General features: G+C 39.7%; 1 protein-coding gene across 1 annotated transcript in view; it reads right to left on the reverse strand.

Annotated features, from left to right (window-relative positions):
* Positions 1-23,641, reverse strand: part of NEK4 (NIMA related kinase 4) — a 32,387-nt gene that overhangs the window by 4,741 nt on the left and 4,005 nt on the right. The window contains exons 3-12 of the mRNA XM_008054971.1: positions 21,449-21,646; positions 21,164-21,271; positions 19,216-19,370; positions 17,227-17,368; positions 11,430-11,834; positions 6,382-6,528; positions 5,689-5,838; positions 4,868-4,934; positions 4,002-4,108; positions 1,467-1,555 (exon numbers count right to left, since the gene is read on the reverse strand). Of these exons, the coding sequence (XP_008053162.1) occupies positions 1,467-1,555; positions 4,002-4,108; positions 4,868-4,934; positions 5,689-5,838; positions 6,382-6,528; positions 11,430-11,834; positions 17,227-17,368; positions 19,216-19,370; positions 21,164-21,271; positions 21,449-21,646 (1,568 nt within the window). The remainder of the gene's footprint in view (positions 1-1,466; positions 1,556-4,001; positions 4,109-4,867; positions 4,935-5,688; positions 5,839-6,381; positions 6,529-11,429; positions 11,835-17,226; positions 17,369-19,215; positions 19,371-21,163; positions 21,272-21,448; positions 21,647-23,641) is intronic.

The raw sequence follows: 23,641 nt of genomic DNA on the forward strand, positions 1-23,641 counted from the left end.
GGCTCCATGAGAATTTTTTTAATTAAAAAATTAGATGCCCAACCCCTTTGGGTCCCCTCCCACTGTGGGAGCTTTTTCTGTCCTCTCAATAAATCCTGCTTTCTCCAAAAAAAAAAAAAAAAAAAAAATTAGATGGAAGTCAAGCGTGGTAGCCCACGCCTATAATCCCAGCACTTTGGGAAGTAGAGGCAAGAGGATTTTGCCTGAGCTCATAAGTTCAATAACAGCCTGAGCAGCATGGCAAGACCTTGTCTCTACAATAAATCAAAAAATTAGCTGGGCATGGTGGTGCATGCCTGTAGTTCCAGCTACTTGGAAGGATGAAGTGGAAGGATCACCTGGGCCCAGCAGGTCAAGGCTGCAGTGGCCATGAGCGTGCCACGGCACTCCAGCTTGGGTGACAGAGTGAGATGCCAACCCCCCCAAAAAATAAAACTACCAGACATACACAGAAGCAGGAAGATATCACACATTTGTATAAAGAGAAAGAAATCAGTTAATAGACCCAAAAGTGACACAAATGATAAAATTAATAAATGGGGAAGCCGGGTTCGGTGGCTCAGCCTGTCATCCCGTGACTTTGGGAGGCTGAGGTGAGTGGATTGCCCAAACCCGTGGGTTTGAGACCCGCCTGGGCAGGCGAGACCTCATCTCTACAATAAAATCAAAAAATTAGCCAGGCATGGTAGCGCACGCCTGTAATTCCGGCTACTCGGAAGGCTGAGGCGGAAGGATCGCCGGAGCCCAGCAGGTCATGGCTGCGGTGGCCGGGAGCGGCCACTGCACTCCAGTCTGGGTGACAGAGTGAGACTCCAACTCAAAAAAACAAACGAACAAAAAAATAAATAAATAAAAATTAAAAAATAAAAATTTAAAAAAAAAATGGAGATTAAGTGGTTATTATAAATATACTCCATATGGCCAAGGTAGTGGAAAACATTGTAAGGAGAGGCACCGTAGGTATAAAAATAGACCCAAATCAAACTCCTAGAGATAAGAAGTAAAATGTGTTAAATACATGGAATAGGATTAACAGATTAGACACTGAAGAGGAAAAGATTAGTGAAATCAGAGATATAAAAATAGAGGCTATGAAATATGTAACAGAGAAAAAAGTAAAAATAATCAGTGAGCTGTGGGACAACTTTAAGCAGTCTAATATACATGTAATTGAACCAAGAGAGTAGGAAGAAATCCAAAAAATATGTGAAACAATAGTGGCCTAACTTTTTCTAAATCTGATGAAACTATATCCACAAATCTAAGAAGTCATTCTACAAGAATTATGAATGAAAATCAGATTTGTTCATAGAAGAGATATTTTTAGTTCTCACATATACCACAAGATATTTATAACTTTATCAATGAAAGTGCTACAGGATATGAATCCTACTGTAAATGTGTACACTTAAGATTAATTCAAACAGAAACAGTTTATAAAGGGAGGCAGAAAAAAAAGAACTTACCCTTCCCTGAAATCTCCATCTGACTTATCAGTTGAACTTGTAGAAGAACTTAACTCATCCTCAGACAGACAATGAATCAGCTTCCTTTCCTATTAACGTTTAGAAGAAACAAAATTCTACATGACAACACAACTAGAATGTAATACTTGAAACAGTCTTAGGTACAATTAGACACAATGGGCTTTAGGTGTAATTTAAAATAAGAAACTAACAACTATAAAAAGTGTTTCTGGCCAAGTGCAGTGGCTCATGCCTGTAATACCAGCACTTTGGGAGGGGGAGGTGAAAGGATTGCCTCAGCCCAGGGGTTCGAGTCCAGCCTGGGCAACTTGACAAGACCTTGTCTCTATACAACAAATAAAAAAAAATTAGCCGGGCATGGTGGCACACACCTGTGGTTCCAGCTACTTGGAAGGCTGAGGCAGAAGGATGACCTGAGCCCAGCAGGTTGAGGCAGCAGTGGCTGTGAGCATGCCACTGCACTCCAGCCTGCATGATAGAGTAAGACTCCAACTCAAAAAAAATAAATATTTCCGATTAGATTGGTGGTAAAAAGAAAAAAAAAACGCTGAAGTTACTTTATCCATATGCTATCCCTGTTCACTCATGAAGTTCAAAGAAGCCTGAGGAACATCAAGGTAAAATTTTATAAGGGCCCTGGAGAGTCTCAGCTGTGAAGAAATTTCCTTTCCAGAGGAAAATGAATGACTAGTTCTGGTGTTTTGACTCCTAATCAGAGGGTTTTCCCCATAGAAATACTGGCATTTTTAACTAGATAGAATGCTACCTAAATCAAGGCAATCTCAGCTTGCTTTATTTATTTATTTATTTTTTTAGATGAGGGTCTTGCTATGTTGCCCAGCCTGGCCTCAAACTCTAGGATTCAAGCAATCGTCCCTCCTTTGCCTCCCAAGTGCTGGAATTATATGCACACCTTACCACATTCAGCTTTAGCTTACTCTAAAAATGTGACACTGGTAAAGTGCTTTAAAAAATTGCCTGATATAATTACAAACCTTATAACTTTGTAAAGTGGAGAGGGCAGCCTCCATTAATGAAATAAGTAAATTATATTGTTAAAGAAATAATATCTTGGCTGGGCATGGTGGTTCACACCTATAATCCTAGCACTTTGGGAGGCTGAGGTGTAAGGGTCACTTGAGCCCAGGAGTTCAAGACCAGCCTGGCAATAGTACAGTGAGACCTTGTCTCTACAAAAAAACAAAACAACTGCACTCCAGTCTGGGCGACAGAGTGGAACTCCAACTCAAAAAAAACCCAAAAAAAACCAACATTAACAGGGTGTGGTGGTGCACACCTGTAGTTCTAGCTACTTGGGAGGCTGAAGCAGGAGGATCATTTGAGCCCAGGAGTTTGAGGCTAGGGTGAGCCATGATTATGTCACTGTACTGCAGTCTGGGTGACAGAGTGAGACCCTGACACAAACACACAGAAAAAAATTTTAAAAAGGAATATCTTCATTACTTTCAGAGGGCAGGACAAATTAATTCCCAAGTATAATACCTTGGACATGGGTTAGAAACCAGCAATTACCCATTTAACCACCAGATGGTGTCACTATATCATCCACAGACAAGAAGGTAAACTGTATTGACACAAACAGGAAACAGGAATGATTAGCAAGTAAGACTAAAATCTCGCCACATAGATGGGTATATCGGTATCACAGCAGAATAAGCAAAGCAATACGCAAAGCACTGCCTAGTGGAAACCCTCAAGAAGTCTTGTTTGTTTGTTTGTTTGTTTTTGAGTTGGAGTCTCACTCTGTCACCCAGGCTGGAGTGCAGTGGCATGCTCACAGCCTCAACCTGCTGAACTCAGGTGATCCTTCTGCCTCAGCCTTCCAAGTAGCTAGAACCACAGGTGCATGCCTGACTAATTTTTTTGATTTACTGTAGAGACAAGGTCTTGCCAAGTTGCCCAGGCTGATCTCGAATCCCTGGACTCAGGCAACCCTCTCGCCTCCATCTCCCAAAGTGCTGAGATTATAGGCATGAGCCACCATGCCCAGTCAGAAATATTTTAAATTATTCTGCCAATTGTTTACAAGAGTGCCTGAACATTTTTTTTTTTTTGAGTTGGGGTCTCACTTTGTTGCCTTGGCTGGAGTACAATGGCACAATCATGGCTCACTGCAGCCTCCACCACCTGGGCTCAGGCAATCTTTCCATCTCAGCCTCCCAAGTAGCTAGGACTACAGATGTGCACTACCACACCTGACTAGCTTTTGTAATTTTTTTGTAGAGACAAGATCTTGCTATGTTGCCCAGGCTGGCCTCAACCTCCTCAGCTCAAGCAATCCTCCCGCCTTGGCCTCCCAAAGTGCTGGGATTACAGGCATGAGCCACTGCACCTGGCCTAGTTCCTTTCTATATCAAGAGTAAAAAGATGTAACCTGAGCTGACCCTGTCCCAGAAATAATGGAGCTGACATTTATAAGGTTTACTGTAGTAGACTTGCTAGATTAAGACATGTCCACATTTTCCCTTAGGAGTGTGTAATGTGTAACTGTACCTGAGCAATGCTGCAGTTGGAGAATGGTCGGGCAGGGATGGGCTGGCCTTCCTCCTGTGGTTTCCTTGGCCCTGCTGCATTCAGAGAAGCTCTACTCACTGAAGGGCCTGAAAAACCAAACACCTCCAGCAATGGTTAGTGGTAGGCTGGCCTCAATTAAAGAGGACTTTGTACTGGGTATGGAGCATACCCCAGCAAGGTTCAGGGCAGAAATAACTCAAACAGCATATTGATTATTACTCTTATATCTGATACTTCAGTTAAAATCTTAGCTCTGAGTCTACCAACTCTGTGACCTTAGGCAAATTACTTAACCTCTCAGAGCCCCAGTTTCCTCAGCTGCAAAATGGGAACAATGCTGCCTGCCTTTGGCAGTTATTGTAAACATGAAATTAGATAATATCCTTAAGATGTTTACCATCATACTTGAGACATGGTCCACATTCAATAAATGGAAACTGCTGGTACTAGTATTCTCTTTAGAGAATAATAATAGGAATGACCACAAACCTCAGCAGCACCATTCCCCCAGCTTCCTCTGTTCCCAAGAAGAGAGCAATTCTCTGACCAGCAAACTCTGAACATGGAAATATTCATTTGATTTCCAGTCTGACATCTTTCAGGAGTCATTGCCATTCAAAGCCTTCTCGCTGTCTTTTTAATATCCTTTTGATGATATATGTTCCAGATTCATCAGTCTATGATAATTTCTTAAAAGGCTCAACTAAGAAATTTCAAAAGCTCTTCCAAGTCGACTTTCCAAATGGATTACTGCTGTTTTAAAGTCTTAACACCTCCCAATCAGAAGCAGTTGACAAGCTATACCAACAATTGCCAATTTGATGAAGAAAAGAGGTCAAGTTTACCTGAGGGGAACATCTCTTCCTGTAACTGTTTCAGTCGCCTCCTCTCTCTGGCTGATAATGGTCGATCCTTTTAAAGAAAGTCACACAGTCATTTCCATTCCTATTCACTATTTTTCTAACACCTACAAAGCTTGCTATATCATCCAGCATTAAGAAAAAGGCATTGCACTGGCTTTCTTTTTTTCTTTTTTTTTTGAGTCTCACTCCATCGCCCAGGATGGAGTAGAGTGGCACACTCACGGCTACCCTAGCATTGACCTGCTGTGCTCCGGTGATACATCCGCCTCAGTCTTCCAAGCAGTCAGAACTACCAGCGTGTGCTACCACACCCAGCTAATTTTTTATTTATTGTAGAGGCAAGGTCTCACCAACTTGCCCGGGCTGGTCTCGAACCCGCAGGCTTAGGTAATCCACTCACCTTGACCTCCCAAAGTGCTGCACTGGCTTTCAAAGGAGTATCTATTGAAAACCAGTCCACATTACAATTACAGTTACTAGCAAGAAATTATCATAGTCCTTGTTTCTGGGAGGTGCTCATTTCTGAATGGGCAAATGAGGACTTTCACTCACATTTCCTATATTCAGAATCTACTTGGTCTCCTTAAGTAACTGGAAGTGACCATCATTTCCACAAATCTGTCCATTTCAATCAAAGCTTCTGCTGGAAATCACAAACCTGCCCCTTCCAGTGTTTGGCAAAAAGCAGGGCTGAGATGTTTTAATACAAAACTTTACAACGAAAACTTTACAATGTATACAGGATTTTACAACCACAAATCTCTATAAGGTCCTTTAAAAATCCAGCATATGATCCCACAAACCTTTGATGATGATATCTCACTGCTCCTCGAACTGATCACAGACCCAGCAACCATTCTACTTTGGTTTTCAGCATCTTTTTGTGTTGCCATGATATCCACTTTTCCAACAATAGGATGTGAAGGCAAAAGTTGAGGAGGTGACTCTTGGAACTTAAATAATTAAAAAAGCAGGGGGATTATCAGCCACCTCTAAAGTTCCTCCATCAGCAGGTTCTCTGTGTATTTGCCTATGTATTTGTCAGTGATTTGCTCTTTAAAACTTCAAAACATTGTATTTTTAAAAAAGACTCTGCCAAAAGTAAATCGTCTAAGAAGTTTATGGAAATAAGCTTATCTGTGAAAGTTACTTCAAGAAATGATGTGTCAACATGATTTCACACAAAAGATAAGAACTGTTCATCAGTATAATATAAAAGGTGTCAAAGGTTTACCCTCATCAACCTGTTCCTTTAACTCTCAAAATGATCTGTCTATCTTAGTTAGGGAAGATAAAATCCTTACTCTGCTTCCAACTCACTGGTATTTGAAAATTAATATGTAGCATCCTGCCATTGCCACCATTCTCCATGTGTTCTTGCATTTCCTACGTGTCTTTCTGGCAACTGCTAATTGTTCTAAATAGAAACTGAGTTTCCCAAAGACTATCTTGCAAACAGCAGCACAATGACTTATTGCAAAGAGATCTCTGCCAACCTGTCTCTTTTTCCCACTGTGCTCAGTCTGTTCTTTCTTCTGCCGCCGCTGTCGAGACAAGGAAGGTTCAGATGCAGAGCTGTGTGGCTGTAAACCCTGGTAAATTCTGTCCTGTTTTTCTATAATATATTCATCAGCAACTTGATCCTTAAAAATAATAAAATGGTATTTTAAAGTATAGCAGCAACCTGGTACATTATAACCCAAAGTAAGTAGACCATAAAAAATGGTTTTTATCTTCAGCATGAAAACTTTCCAGTTTTAAAAACTGCTTCCTTTCTATAATTTGAGGTGTTGCATAGATTCTAAACTGATACATTATAATGTAAAGTGCATAGCATGGTTCAAAAGTAACTGCAGAATTGAATATGGAGACATGCACAAATTTCCTCTTAGAAAACAAGAGGAGCTATCATTTCAAATTTTGGTGCAATTACATTAAATCATAATACAACAGTCAAAAAAATAAAATAATAAAAATAAAAGCAAACATACACATAAAAAACACAGAATAATGAAATAGACTTCTGAATTTCTAAGTGGCCATATCTTCCATGCCTACTCTTCAAATTGTAAATGAGGAGGTGTTATATTTCTTTGAATGAATATTTATTTGCAGTATTGACAGGCAAAGATAAAATGCTGACATTAGTTATCTGAGTTTTTCTCTTCCCCCCAAAATAATTGTTTTAATTAAATTACTAAAATTGTGATTAACCTGAAACTAGTGATGTTTGATTCAGGTTTTTTTTTTTAAATCTCTTTGTCACTTTTAATATGTTTTCTACTGAAAATGAACACATGTCTTACGTGAACACCAATTTAACATACATTTATTTCCCAAGTAAATTTCAATTATTTGGATGCACCCCAAAAAGCACAATTAAAAAAGCACTGAATTTGGCATTAGAGTCATGTGAAAAATTTAATCTCCCTGGGCCCAGGTTCTTCATCTAAAAATGGATCTAGTGTCCCTTCCTTCATTATATTACTGTGTGGGTATTAGCTAAGATGATACACTAATATATGTCTGGCATATATTAATTTTATGCTCAAAAAATGGGAGCTGGCCAGGTGCAGTGGCTCATGCCTATAGTACCAGCACTTTGGAAGCCCGAGGCAAGAAGATTGCCTGAGCCCAGGGTTCAAGACCAGCCTGGGCAACTTGGTGAGGCCTCATCTCTACAATAAACCAAGACATCAAATAAATCAAAACATCCTTAAGATGTTTACCATTATGCTTGAGATATGGTCCACATTCAACAAATGGAAACTACTAGTACTAGTATTCTCTTTAGAGAATAATAGGAATGACCACAAACCTCAGCAGCACCATTCCCCCAGCTGTGGTAGCACATGCCTGTAGTTTCAGCTACTTGGAAGGCTGAGGTGGAAGGATCACCTGAGCCCAGTAGGTCAAGGCTGTGGCGGCTGCGAGTATGCCACTTGCACTCCAACCTGGGTGACAGAGTGAGACTCCGACTCAAAACAAAACAAAACAAAACAAAACAAAACAGGGAGCTATTGATAGCAAATTACCTTTTAAGTTGTAAAAGTCACCAGAGACTTACTATTTTATTTGGAGAGCTGGTTCTAGAAACCAATGCATACCAAACATTTTTTCAAAATAGATTCTCGCATTTCTTTTTTTTCTTTCTTTCATTGTTGACTGATTGACTGGTCTTGCGATGTTGCCCAGGCTAGTTTCAAACTCCTGAGCTCAGGAGCCTATTGCCTCAGTCTCACAAGTAGCTGGAACTACAGGCACATCCTACCATGCCTGGCTGATTCTTGAATTTATTTTTAAAAATGTTTAACTATCAGAATATCTAGGTTTTCAAATAGATAGACACTGTAATTGAGTATCAGTCAACACATTTTTAATCAAGAACCTGCTATGTGGTACATTTTAGAAATAAAAATGAACAGTGTGATAATAATACAAGGTAAAATTGCATTCTAAAAGCCATAGTCTCCAGCAAACACAAAAGTGTAGGTAAAACAATTTGTAAATTTATTCTTTCACAAGCATACCTAAAGCATAGCTAATATTGAATATAAAGTAAATGATTAATTTTTCAATATTATTAAATAAGAATCTAACTGAACATGGAGACCAAAATAATACACCACAGATGACCCAATTATGAAGAGGAAAATAAATGATTCTGTACTGGTAATAAGTACAGGGTGTTCAAAATACAGCTTACGTATTTTGGGAAAAATAACTTAAGGAGCTTCTCCACGAAATCCAAATGGTCCTGAAAAAAAGTTCTCCCACTTTTATGAAGAAGAAAAAATAACAATAACAACAAAAAGGTAGAGGAATTGCTGAACATGAAATTCTATCAAACAAAAAAAAAATCTGCACTAAAAGCTTGGTGACTCAGCCTATAATCCCAGCACTTTGGGAAGCCTAGGCGAGTGGATTGCCTGAGTCCACGGGTTTGAGACCCACCTGGGCAACTTGGCGAGACCTCATCTCTACAATAAATCAAAAAATTAGCCGGGCATGGTAGCGCGCGCCTGTAGTTCCAGTTACTTGGAAGGCTGAGGCAGAAGTATTGCTGGAGCCCAGCAGGTCGAGGCTGCAGTAGATGGAAGTGGCCGCTGCACTCCAGCCTGGGCAACAGAGTGAGACTCCAACTCAAAAAAAAAAATTATTTTTAGAACCAATAAGCAAGGTTGCAGAATACAAGAACATTTAAAAAATCAGTTGTATTTCTATACATGGACAGTGAACAATCTGAAAATGAAATTATGAAAACAATTCTATTTGCATCAAAAAGAGTAAAATTCTTAGAAATAAATCTAACAAAATAAGTGTAAGGATAGTACAGCGAAAACAACAAATATCACTGTAAGAAATTAAAGAAAACCTAAATAAATGGAAGGACATCCTATATTCATGGATTGGAAGACATATTATGATAGCAATACTCTGCAAATGATCTACAGATTCAAAGCAATCCCTATTAAAATCTTAGCATTTTTTTCAGAGTTTGACAAGCTGATACTAAAATTCACACAAAAATGTAGAGTACTCAAAAATAGCCAAAACAATATTGAAAAAATAAGAATGGAAGCTCAAAGACTCATACTTCTGAATTTCAACACTTACTAAAAAGCTACAGTAATCAAGACAGTGTATTATTAGGACAAACATAGATCAATGGAGCAGAATTGAGAGGCTAGAAATAAGCTATTATATTTATAGTTTGCAGATTTTCAACAGAGTACCAACACAATTCAATATGAAAAGAATAATCTTTTCAACAAATGGTGCTGTGACAACGAGTTATTCACATGCAGAAAGAAGAATGAAGCTGAATACCTTCTTCATACCATACACAAAAATCAACTCAAAATGGATGACAGACATAAAAGTAAGAGCTAAAACTATAAACACTTAGAAGAAAATATGACACCAAAAACACAAATCACAAAAGAAAAAATAAACAAAATTGGATTTCATCAAAATTTTAAAAACTTTTGTACTTCAAAGGACACCACCAAGAAAGTAAAAAGACAACCTACAGAGTGGGAGACTATTTTCAAATGCTATATCTAATGAAGGACTGGTATCTAGAGTATATAAAGAACTTTTAGAATTCAACAATAAAAAGATAAATAAAACCAATGTAAAACTGGCAAAGAATCTGAATAGATCATTTTTCCAAAGGAGGTACACAAATGACCAAAAAGCATTTAAAAAATGCTCAACCTCATTTGTCACTAGGGATGTGCAAATCACAACCACTTCACACCTACTAGGATGGCTATGATCAAAATGACAGATAATAACAAGGGCTGGCAAGAATGTAGAGAAACTAGAACCCTCATATATTGCTGGTGGAAATAAAATGATACAGCTTCTTTGGGAAAATGGCTTTGTAGTTCCTCAAAAAGTTATACACAGAGTTACCATATGACTCAGCAATTCTACTCCTAGGTATATACTTAACAGAGCTGTAAATATATGTTCACACAAAAATTTGTATTCAACTGTTCATAGTGGCATTATCCACAGCAGCCAAAAGGTAAAAACAGCCCACCTTTTTTTTTTTTTTTTTTTTTTTTTGAGTTGGAGTCTCACTCTGTCACCCAGACTGGAATGCAGTGGCCGCTTCCGGCCACCGCAGCCTCGACCTGCTGGGCTCTGGCGATCCTTACGCCTCAGCCTTCCGAGTAGCCAGAATTACAAGCACGCGTGCTACCACGCTCGGCTGATTTTTGATTTATTGTAGAGATGAGGTCTCGCCAAATTGCCCTGGCAGGTCTCGAACCCGTGGGCTCAGGCAATCCACTCACCTCAGCCTCCCAAGGCACAGGATTACAGGCTGAGCCACCGAGCCCAGCATCCCATCTTTTGATGATAGCTAAAACACCATATATAAATACTGTGGAAATTATTTGGCAATAAAAAGAAATGATATACTAGTACACCTTACATCATTGATAAAACTTGAAAACATTAAGCTAAGTAAAAGAAGCCAGACACAGAAGGCCATAAATGGTATGATTCCACTAACGTGAAATGTTCAGAATAGGCAAATCCATAGAGACAAATATTGCCAGGGTTGTGTAAAGAAGGAATGGAGGGTACCTGTTATAAGTTACTGGGTTTTTTTTTGGGGTAATGAAAATATTCTTCTGGCCGAGCTTGGTGGCTCAGCCTGTACTCCCAGCACTTTGGGAGATCGAGGTGAGTGGATTGCCTGAACCTGTGGGCAACTTAGCGGGACCTCATCTCTACAATAAATCAAAAATTAGCCAGGTATGGTAGCACACACCTGTAGTTCTGGCTACGTGTAAGGCTGAGGCAGAAGGATCGTGAATGTGCCACTGTACCCAGTCTGGGCGACAGAATGAGACTCCAACTCAAAAAAAAAGAAAAAAAGAAAATATCCTTCTATGCTTAAACTGAGACACAGAACAACTGATGTTCCTAAACAACACCTAGAGCATAACCAAAACACAAGCCACACATTTATAACCGCTTTCCAGTCCTCTCTCTAAAACTAATGCCATGTGTGCATTTCACTCACCTGGTCCCTTGGCTTTTGGTCTTTGATTGGGTGCTGCAAAGGTTTCCCTGGTTCATTCTTTTCCCCAGTGACAGTGTCAGAGGACCAAGTAGGAATCAGGTGTTTAGGCTGAACACTGGATATAGTGTTATCCTGCAGCATCTCCTCTTTCACTTGAGAAATACTGCATTTATCTGCTAATTTATTAGAGGCATCCATGTGTCTTTGTTGATTTTCCTGAACTAAGCCATCACTCATTGAGTTCCTCCTTTCTGCAGGTAAAATGTCAATATTTACCCTACTGATTGTGGCTAGTTCTGTAGCATTGCTCAAGTTTTGTTTGCAGGTATGGGCTTTCAGACAGGAAGGTAACTTCAAGGAACCAACAACCACAGGTTTCTCCTGGGACAAACAATTGTCTTCACCCTGAATGGAAACATGTTTCCAAATTATTATGGCAATCCTCACACCATATACAAAAATCAACTTAAAATGCAACAATATGTTCCTAAAAACGTTAAACACAGAATTACCACATGATCTAGCAATTCTACTCCTAGGTATATACTCCAAGGAATTGAAGGCAGAGACTGAAACAAATATTTGTACACCAATGTTTATAGCAGCATTAGCCAAAAGGTGGAAACAATTCAAATGTCCATCAGCAAATGAAAGGATAAACAAAATGTAATAAATATATACGTGGAATATTACTAACTCATCAAAAGGAATGAAATGCTGATAATGCTACAAACATATGAACCTTGGAAACATGCTAAGTTAAATAAGCCATACCAAAAAAAGTCAAATATTGCATGAATACACTTATATGAAATATCTGGACTGGGTAAATTCTAGATGAGAGGTTACTAGGTCCTGAGGAAGGGGGAATAGAGTTATTGCTCAATGGGTACAGAGTTTCTGTTTGTAATGATGAAAGGGTTTGGGGAGATAGTGGTGATGGTTGCATGGCACTTTGATTTTTTTTTTTAGTTGGTGTCTCACTCCGTCGCCCAGGCTGGAGTACATTGGCACACTCATGGCCACCCCAGCGACGACCTGCTGGGCTCAGCCAATACTTCTGCCTCCAGCCTTCAAAGTAGCCGGAACTACAGGCGCGTGCTACTGTGCCCAGCTAATTTTTTATTTATTGTAGAGACAAGGTCTCACCAAGTTGCCCGGGCTGGTCTCAAACCCATGGGCTCAGGCAATCCACTTGCCTTGGCCTCCCAAAGTGCTGGGATTACAGGCTGAGCCACTGAGCCCAGCTGGCACTATGATTTTAATTAAGGACAGTGAATTATTCAATTAAAAATGGTTACAGACCTGGTGTGGTGGCTCAGAACTTTGGGAGGCTGAGGTGAGAAGATTGCCTGAGCCCACGGATTCGAGACCAGACCGGCCAACTTGGTGAGACCTCATCTCTATAATAAATCAAAAAATCAGCCAGGCGTGGTAGCATATGCCTATAGTTCCAGCCACATAGAAGGCTGAGGCGGAAGATCTCCTGAGCCCAGCAGGTCGAGGCTGTAGTGGCCTTGAGTGTGCCACTGCCCTCCAGCCTAGGCAACAGAGTGAGACTCCAACTAAAAAAAACAAAACAAAAACAAAAATGGCTACAATGTGATCAAGTGAGCTTTATTCTTGCAATGCAAGAAGAGCTCAACACGTGAAAATCGATCAATGTAACAGACCACATGAATAGAATGAATGACCACATGCTTTTCCCAATTAATGCAGAAAAAACATTTGACAAAATTCAACACCTTATGTGATAATTTTTAGGGCTATTAAAGAAAATCACTCCTTCTTTTTTTTTTTGAGTTGGAGTCTCACTCTGTCGCCCAGACTGGAGTGCAGTGGCCGCTCCCAGCTACTGCAGCCTCGACCTGCTGGGCTCCAGCGATCCTTTTGCCTCAGCCTTTCGAGTAGCCGGAATTACAGGTGCGCGCTACCACACCTGGCTGATTTTTTGATTTATTGTAGAGATGAGGTATCGCTGCCCAGGCGGGTCTCGAACCCGCGGACTCAGGCAATTCACTCACCTCAGCCTCCCAAAGGCGCGGAATTACAGGCTGAGCCACCAAGCCCGGCAGAAAATCACTCTTTCATGATAAAAAATTTCAATAAACTAGAAATAGAAGAAAACTATCTCAATATCACAAAGCTCATATATTAAAACACTCACAGTAAATATTACATTTAATGATAAAAGACTGAAAGCTTTTCCTATAAGATCAGGAACAAGGCAAGGATGCCTACTTTTGCCACTTCTATTCAGCATAGTACTGGAAGTTCTAGCCAGAGCAAGAAAGGCATGAAAAAGAAATAAACGACATCAAAACTGAAAAGAAAGAAGTAAAATTATTTCTTTTTGCAGATGACATGATCTTATATATAGAAAACTCTAAGATCCTACACACAGTCAGGTGTGGTGGCTCATGCCTATAATACCAGCACTTTAGAAGGCCAAGGTGAGAAGATTGCCTGAGCTCACAGGTTTGAGACCAGCCTGGGCAACTTGGTGAGACTTCTCCTCTACAATAAATCAAAAAATTAGCCAGGCATGATGGCGGGTGCCTGTGGTTCTAGCTACTTTGAAGGCTGAGGTGAAAGGATCACCTGAACTCAGCAGGTTGAGGCTGTGGTGGCTGTGAGCATGCCACTGCACTCCAGCTGAGGCAGCAGAGTGAGACTCCTACTCAAAAAAACTCCCACACACAAAAACTTTTGGAATAAATGAATTGAGCAAACTTGCAAACTTGCAAGAGGCAAAGTCAACACACACACACAAAGTCAGTTGCATTCCTATACATTAACAATAAGCAATCTGAAAAGCAAATTACAAAAGCAATTCCATTTACAATAGCATCAAAAAGAATAAAATATTTAGGAATTAACTTCACCAAAATGCAAAAGACATATAGTGAAAACTGCAAAATGATGCTGAAAGAAATTAAAGATGTCTTAAAAAATGCAAACACATCCCATGTTCATGGATTAGAAGATTTAATATTGTTCTTTTCTTTTTTCTCTTTTACAATTAGTCATCTTCTTAAGATGATTTAATACTGCTAAGATGTCAATATTACCCAGAGAAATCTATAGATTCAGTGTAATCCCTATCAAAATGCCAATGACATTTTCTGCAAAACCAGACAAATCTATCCTAAAATTCACATTGAATTTCAAAGGATCCCAAATAGCCAAAACAACCTTGAAAAAGAAAAAAAGAGATGGAGGACTCATACTTCTTGATTTCAAAACTTATTACATGGGAGGCTGAGGTGAGGGGATTGCCTGAACCCATGGGCTCGAGAACAGCCTGGGCAACTTGGCGAGACCTCATCTCTAGAATAAATCAAAAAATTGGCCAGGAATGGTAGCGCACACCTGTAGTTCCCACTACTTGGAAGGCTAAGATGGAAGGGTTGCCTGACCCCAGGCAGGTCGACACTGGGGTGGCCATGAGCATGCCACTGCACTCCAGCCTGGGCAACAAAGTGAGACTCCAACCCCCCCCTCAAAAAAAAAAACTTACTACAAAGCTACATAATCAAAACAGTGTAATACTGGTCTAAAAACAGACATAGAGACCAAAGGAATAGAATAGGGAATGCAGAGATAAATCCTCACATATACAATCAAATAACTTTTGACAAGGGTGCCATTCAATGAGGAAAGGACAGTCTTTCCGACAAATAGTGCTGAGAAAACTAGATATCTACATAAAAAGAATGAAGTTGGACCCTTACCTAATAGTACATACCAAAAGAATTCAAAATGGATAAAAGACCTAAATGTAACAGCAAAAACTGTAAAACTCTCAGAAGAAAACATAAGGCAAAAGCTTCAAAACAATGGATTTGGCAGTTATTTCTTGGATATGACAACAAAGGCAAAGGCAACATATGAAAAAAACAAATAGGATTTCATTAAAATTAAATATTGTGTGCATTAAAAGATACTATCAACAGAGTAAAAAGGCAACCCACAGAATGGGAAAAAATATCTGCAAATCATTTACCTGATAAGAGATTGATATCCTTAATACATAAGAATTCCTAAAATTCAACAACAAAAAATGTACAACTCAACTCAAAAATGGGCAAAGTACTTGAATAGATATTTCTCTAAAAAAAGATGTACAATGAATGGCCAATAAGTACATGAAAAATGCTCAACATCAGTAGTCATTAGGGAGATGCAAATCAAAATGACAATGCAATACCAGCTCACACCCATTAGGATGGCTATTAACAAAAAATCCCAGAAAAATAACAAGCGTTGGGGAAAATGTAGAGAAACTAGAACATTTGTATACTGTTGATAGGAATGTAAAATGGTACAGAAGCTGTGGAAAATAGTATTTCAAAAAGTTAAAAATAGAATTACCATATGAGTCAGCAATTCATTTCTTATCTTTTTTGAGTCGGGGGTCTCACTCTGTCACCCAGGCTGGAGTACAGTGGCACACTTATGGCCACTGCAGCCTTGACCTGCTGGGTTCAAGTGATCCCTCCACCTCAGCCTTCCAAGTAGCTGGAACTACAGGCACACGCCACCATGCCTGGCTAATTTCTTTTGATTTACTGTAGAGATGAGGTCTTGCCAAGTTGCCCAGGCTGATCTTGAACCAGTGGGCTCAGGCAATCTCTCACCTCGGCCTGCCAAAGTACTGGGATTATAGGGGTGAGTCAACATGCCTGGCCCACTTCTAATTATATACTCAAAAGAATTGAAATTAGTGTCTTGAAGAGATATATGTATATCCATGTTTATAGCAGCATTATTAATAATAGCCAAAAGGTGGAAACAACCCAAATGTCCACCAATGGATGAATGGATAAACAAATTGTGGTGTATCCATGCAAGGAAAGATTAGTCAAACCTAAAAAGAAACAAAGTATTGATACATGCTACATGTTGAAAATATGCTGAGCCGGGCTGGGTGGCTCAGCCTGTAATCCCGCGCCTTTGGGAGGCTGAGGGGAGTAGATTGCCTGAGCCCGCAGGTTCGAGACCTGCCTGGGTAGGCGAGACCTCATCTCTACAATAAAATCAAAAAATTAGCCAGGCGTGGTAGCCCGCGCCTGTAGTTCCAGCTACTCGGAAGGCTGAGGCGGAAGGATCGCCAGAGCCCAGCAGGTAGAGGCTGCGGTAGATGGAAGTGGCCACTGCACTCCAGTCTGGGCGACGGAGAGAGACTCCAACTCAGAAAAAAAAAAAGAAAGAAAGAAAATATGCTAAGTGAAAGAAACTAGACATAAGAGGTCACATATTTTATGATTCCACTTATATGAAATATCCACGATAAAGACACAAAATACATTGGTGGTGCTAGGGATTTGGTGAAGGAGAAAATGGGAAGTGACTGCTTAATGGGTAGGGGTGTCCTTTGCAGTGGTAAAAATGCTTTGGAACTAGATAGAAGTGATGGTTACACAACACTGCATGTAACTAACTGCACTTAATTGTTCACTTTAAAATGGTTAGTTTATTTTTTTAATTAATTTCTTTTTTCCTTTTTTTACAACCAAAACTGAGTTGCACAAAATAATTAATTTTGTGTAACACAAATTTCACCTCCAACATTCTTAAAGTTATTACGGCATTGACATCATGAACAATTTGACAACCCAATTTGGATAAAGTGAGCTAAATGAATCATCTTCGCCAGTATTCTTTCTTTACAATACAGAATTGTACAATAGAATCTCTAGTAAAGCATAATTATTTCACATAAAATAATTTGCTTAGACAGACTATTTTTTAAAGTGCAGTTTCTAAAACGTGTACCTTTTAAACAGAAACGTACCATTCTATATGTTTTGGAGACCTCGGAAGAATGTGGCTGGGGGTGGATTACTTCATGATTTGACTCTGCCTTTCCACAAATCACTGTAGCAACAGGTTTGGATTTAAAGTCACCATTTTTAATGTTGTTTTTGGAGGTTTTTCTTTATGAAGAAGAAAAGAAGGACGAGTTGTTATCAATAAATTGAAGATTAAGTGTTTTTTATTACATGGAAATGTGTGTATACCTTACATTCCCTCATAGAACTATACCATTCATAAAGAATAATTTTCTAACAATCTAGGGGGCATTCTACAAAATATCTTTGAAACAATCAAGGTCATACAAAACAAAGAAAGCGAGAAACTATCACAGACCAGGATTAAGTGTAATGTGATATCCTGGATTGGATCCTGGAACAGAAAAAGGACGTTAGAGAAAAAAATTGGTGAAAGTCAAAGTCTGGAGTTTAATCAATAGTAATGTTCCAATGGTGGTTTCTTAGTTTTACAAAAGCACCATAGTAATGTAAGATGTTAATAATAGAAGAAAGAATATACAGGAATATACAGGAGTTCTCTGTATTATCTTGCAATTTTGTTAATATAAAATTATTCCAAATAAAAATTCTATGGAAAATTGTCTCACATACACAAGTACCAGAATAAGCTTCATTTTTAAGTTTCACATGTTTATAAAACCACAATTGCTCGGACAAATTTGAGAGGAAAAATGATGGGTATACTCAGTCCTGACTTGCAGGATAAGTATACACAGGAATAATATGTCCAACTGTTTTACTGTGTCATTTCTAAAGCTGAGCTAACCCTCTGGAGAATCCAAGGGGCGCGTGAAAGCCAGTGCACTGGAAGGCCAAAGGTCTGCTTGGTGGGAAACTACAATGTGAACAAAAAGATGGTCCTTCTGTATTCCCTGGACCTCTCCAGCATGGTCTCCTTTCCTTCCAAATTTAACATACCACAAGGCAGGAGAAGCAACCAAAGAGATTGTGACAGTCTTATCCTGTCCTAGTCTTAGATCCTGGAACATCTGTTTTGTAAAGGTGAAACCTGCAAGTCAACGTAAGGAATTCCTCTTCTTTTGAGAAGTTATATGAATGAAAAGGGAATCTTACAAAAGCTCTCAGAAATGTAAGCACTACTTTTTAGATGAGACTATTATCTTACGAAGCAGGTTTCTCAGATAATCTCTCATTTTAATATGGTTTATAAAACATAAGCCCTTTTAAAAGAAATTTATTCTTTATGTCTTGGAACCTTCTGAGGAATGTGACAGTGGATCTTTAGAGTTCTAATTTTAGCAATTAAGCAAATCTCAATATGTATTTGAAGTCTGGCAGAATATGCCACCCCAAAATATGCCACTTTGGCATAAGGAATACTTTGGGCTAAGGCTCTTTAAAAGTAGGTACAAGAAGGGGACTCTGATCCTACTCTTTTTCTTTCTTAAAGCAAGAGATAAAACCCCCATATGAAGTAAGTCATCTCCATGGCAGAAGGAAAATAGCATTCTTATTATCAAGAATGGAAAGTTGAGACTGAGAATTCTATACAAACAGACCTTATTAAAATAATTCTTATCTTCCTTTAGCCTCTCCACATAGTTTAGTTACTTTTCCACAATTGCCTCTCTTTGTTCAGTCAAGCATACAAGCATTTAGATTTTGCCACTTCTTTGGGTCTTCATTTCCTTATGAGGGCTCCTGTGTCACATAAAACTTATTCAGGTATTAAATAAATTTGTATGCTTTCATCCTGTTAATTCAATTCCTGCTACGGTACCAGTTTAATTCTTAGGCCCAGCTAAAAAAACCCTAAGGAGAGTAGAATTTTTGCCTCCTCTACATATTTCAATCATGCAATTTTACTTCTTGTTTTTTAAAAAAACTCATCATTATTTCTTAAAGACATATGAAAATTATAGAATATAGAAACTACCCTCTTTTACTCCATCTATTTAGCCCAACTATTTGCAAGGGAAGTATCTTACGCCTTTGTGGCCTCCAAAAAGAAGGAGATTTGGCGCTTTATATAAGGCTGCCTCAGGATGCTCCTCACAGAGGGTCTTTCTTCAGGCCTTTTGCTCAACATTGTTCTTATCAGTTCTGCCAGCTCTGGGCTATAATCTCTTGGCATTGGTGGCAGCTACAAAGAAAAATAATACTGCAATTATGGCACATGGTCTTATGAAGCAAAGTAAAAGCAGGTAGAGGTTTCCCAATATTTATTTAAAGTCATATATCCAAATGCTTATTTGGATATATGTATGTTAGTATGTTAATCTACAGGAAGTCTACTGGTTTCCTAGTTGTACTAACCAGTTGTAAGATTGTACAAGTATAATCAGCAGTCCCATTTGTAGACTCTCTCCTTTAGAAATAAGAGCCTGAGCGCCTAAAGACTTATGTGTCAGCACGATCTATACAGTGTAGTTTTTGTAGCAGTAAACCATTGGAAACAACATAAATGTCCATCCATAGGGGACTTATGAAATAAATTATAGTATAATTTTCTTATAGAAATGAGGCAGCAGCTTAAAAAAAAAAAAAACACAGGTAATAACCTGGAAAGATGTCCCTCATACATTAAGTCAAAAAAGCAAGTTATATACCAACATGTACAGTGTGATGCCATTCAGTTTAAGTATCTGTGTGTGTACAGGTACAGATACATACCCAGAGTTATGCCTGTATACAGACAGAAAAAAGCCAGGAAGGCCATGAACCAAATTGTTAGCAATAACTATCTCCAAAGAATAGAAATAGAACAAGACGGGAATTTCACCCCTTTCTTGTTTGACTCTTTAAGTAGTGGCATTATGGGCAAGTTTTACTTTTGTGCGTGTGTTTTTTTCAATATTTTTCAAATTAAATGAGTCTTATAATAGTACTAAAATCAGTAGGTGACTTATGACCTTAAAACTTGACCACTGGCTTACAGATGACAGCCAATGGTGGGGGCGGGGGGGAGTAACCATTCACGGATGCCTGGCACTGCAAAGGGCAACTAGCCTTACAGAACTAACATATAAAATAAGTAGGCTGAACTTGGTAGCTCAGCCTGTAATCCCAGCGCTTTGGGAGGCCGAGGTGAGTGGATTGCCTGAGCCCGCGGGTTTGTGACCCACCTGGGCAACTTGGTGAGACCTCATCTCTACAATAAACCAAAAATTAGCTGGGCGTGGTAGCGTGCGCCTGTAGTTCCAGCTACTTGGAAGCCTGAGGCAGAAGGATAGCCGGAGCCCAGCAGATTGAGGCTGTGGTGGCCAGGAGTGTGCTACTGCACTCCAGTCTGGGCAACGGAGTGAGACTCCAACTCAAAAAAAACAAAACAAGAAATGATCGGGCCGGGCGCAGTGTCTCAAGTCTATACTCCCAGCACTTTGGGAGGTAGAGATGAGAGGACTGCCTAAGCCCAGGGGTTCAACCCTAGGCAACTTGGTGAGATCTCGTCACTAATACAAATCAAAAATTAGCTGGTGGTGGCATGCACCTGTAGTTTCAGCTACTTGGAAGACTAAGGAAGGATCACCTGAGTCCAGCAGGTTGAGGCTGCAGTGGCCATGAATAAGCCACTGCACTCCAACCTGGGCAACAGAGTGAGACTCCAACTCAAAAAAAAAAATGATCAAATACTTCTCTTCTACTTTGACTTTTCCACCAGAAGGGACCCATATATAATTTTTTTTTCTTTGTAGAAACAGGGTCTGGCTACATTGCCCAGACTGGTCTTGAACTCCTAGGCTCAAACAACCCTCCACCTTGGCCTCCCAAAGTACTAGGATTATAGGCGTGGGCCATTGCACCCAGTTCTTAACTATCTACCCAATATCAGTAATTACTCACTGACTCATCAAAATCGTCAATTATTTTGCCAGTAGCTATTTACAAAGCTGCTTTATATAAAACTTGCTCAATTAGTTCTAGATTATTCTTTACCTTTCCTTCAATAATCCGATAAACTAAAGAATTCATGTCTTTTGCATTGAAAGCATGCTTCAGGGTGGCCATTTCATAGACACAGCATCCCAGAGCCCAAACATCAGACTAGAAAAGAAAAATAATAAGTGATTAAATGTCAGAATACTTACATTTTTTCACCTTTAAAAAAGAAGACATTTTCCTTAAACCAATTCACAGATAATTATTCTGACAACTATTCTGATGGATTCTGAAATTATGAATATTCTCCCAGAGACAAGGTAAGCCACACACCAACCCTACCTTATAGTTGTAGGGTTTGTTTGAGAACAATTCAGGGCTCATGTAGTAGGGTGTGCCAATGAGGGTGCTAGCCATGTCACAGTTGTTCTCCAACACTCGGGCAATTCCTAGGTCACCCACTTTGATGATGCTTGTTCTTGTTAGGAAGACATTTTGAGTTTTCAGATCTCGATGAAGAATGTGTTTCTCATGTAAATACTGAGGAAAGAAGTAAAATTTTACTGCATGTAAATATATTTATTTGCTTATTTATTCCCAGCTTCTTATGTACAATCAGCAATTTCATGAGTTAAAGAGACTTAGTTACCTATCTATCAAATGTTGTTTTTTATAAATGCTATATAAAAGGTCTAATTTACATTTGAAATAAGAAAATTAAGTTCCATGCATTCATTTGCCCAATACCCATCAAAATTGTTCCCTAGTGCCTTGATAATTACACCATTTTAGCATTACAAGGTCCAGCTTTTGTTTGTTTGAGTTGGAATTTCACTGTCGCCCAGGCTAGAGTACAGTGGCACACTCACGGCCACAACAGCCTCAACCTGCTGGGCTCAGGCAATCTTCTGCTTCAGCCTTCCAAGTAGCTGGAACTACAGGTGTGTGCCACCATGCCCAGCTAATTTGTTTGATTTACTGTAGAGATGAGGTCTCACCAAGTTGCCCAGACTGGTCTCAAACTCCTGAGCTCAGGTAATTCTCTTGCCTCTGCCTCCCAAAGTGCTGGGATTACAGGTGTAAGCCACCATGTCCAGCAACAAGGTCCAGTTCAAAAATATGCTTATAAACTCTCACTGAAGGTAGGACAACTAATACAAAGTCAGATGTACATTCCTCTCAAATCCATGAAATCCTCAGTCTGATAATTTTTTTTTTTTTTTTGAGCTGGTGTCTCACTCTGTCGCCCAGGCTGGAGTGCAGTGGCACCATCATGGCTCACTGCAGCTTCACCATCCTGGATTCAGGCAATCCTTCTGGCTTGGTCTCCAGAGTGGCTAGGACTCAGGCATGTGCCATCATACTCGGCTAATTTTTTTATTTTTTTGTACAGATGAAGTCTCACTATGTTGCCTAGGTTAGTCTCAAACTCCTGGGCTCAAGAGATCTTCTGCCTTGGTTTCCCTAAGTTCTGGAATTACAGGCATGAACCACTGTGCACTTTTTAATATTTTCAGATATAATGAGAACATTTTTATTCAGAGAGAGTATCTTAAAATTTAAACAAGGTCAATGCATTCTGGACCAGTCTTCTCAGTTCCAAAATGGTATTACATAAACAGTTGCACTTTTGAGTATGTGTACATTAAAACACAAGCTTCTAAGGATATTTATTCTATTTTATGGAATAAAGCGTCCTCCGATTCTAAAAAAATAAAGAAAGGCCAGGCATGGTGATTCATGCCTGTAATCCCAGGATTTGGGGAGGCCAAGATAGGACTGTTTGAGCCCAAGAGTTTGAGACCAGCCTGAACAACATAGCCAGACTTTGTCTCTACAAAAAATTTAAAAATCTGCCAAGCATGGTGGCATGTGTCTACAGTCCTAGTTACTTGGGAGGCTAAGGTGGAAGGATCGCTTAAACTCAGGAGTTTGAGGCTGCAGTGAGCCAAGATCATGCCACTGTACTCCAGTCTGAGTGACAGAGTGAGATCCTGTCTCAAAAAAAATTAACAGGCTGGGCGAAGTGGCTCATGCCTGTAATCTCAGCAGTTTGAGTGGCCAAGGCAGGAGAGCTACTTGAGCCCAGGAGTTCAATACCAGCCTAAGCAACATAGCAAGACCTCGTTTCTTCAAAAAGTCAAAAAACAGCCGGGCTCGGTGGCTCAGTCTGTAATCCCGCGCTTTCAGAGGCTGAGGTGAGTGGATTGCCTGAGCCCGCGGGTTCGAGACCCGCCTAGGCAAATTGACGAGAACTCATCTCTAGAATAAATCAAAAAAAATTAGCCGGGCATGGTAGCACACGACGGTAGTTCCAGCTACTTGGAAGGCTGAGGTGGAAGGATCGCCGGAGCCCAGGTCGAGGCTGCGGTGTCCAGGAGCGTGCCACTGCCCTCCACCCTGGGCGACAGAGTGAGACTCAATTCAAAAAATAAAAAACAAAAAAGCTGGGCTCAGTGGCTCAGCCTGTAATCCCGCACCTTTGGGAGGCTGAGGTGAGTGGATTGCCTGAGCCCGCGGGTTCGAGACCCGCCT

The sequence above is a fragment of the Carlito syrichta genome, unplaced genomic scaffold (genome assembly GCF_000164805.1).
Source record: "Carlito syrichta isolate Samal-C Ts95f unplaced genomic scaffold, Tarsius_syrichta-2.0.1 Scaffold301625, whole genome shotgun sequence".
In the NCBI taxonomy this organism is placed as follows: Eukaryota; Metazoa; Chordata; class Mammalia; order Primates; family Tarsiidae; genus Carlito; species Carlito syrichta.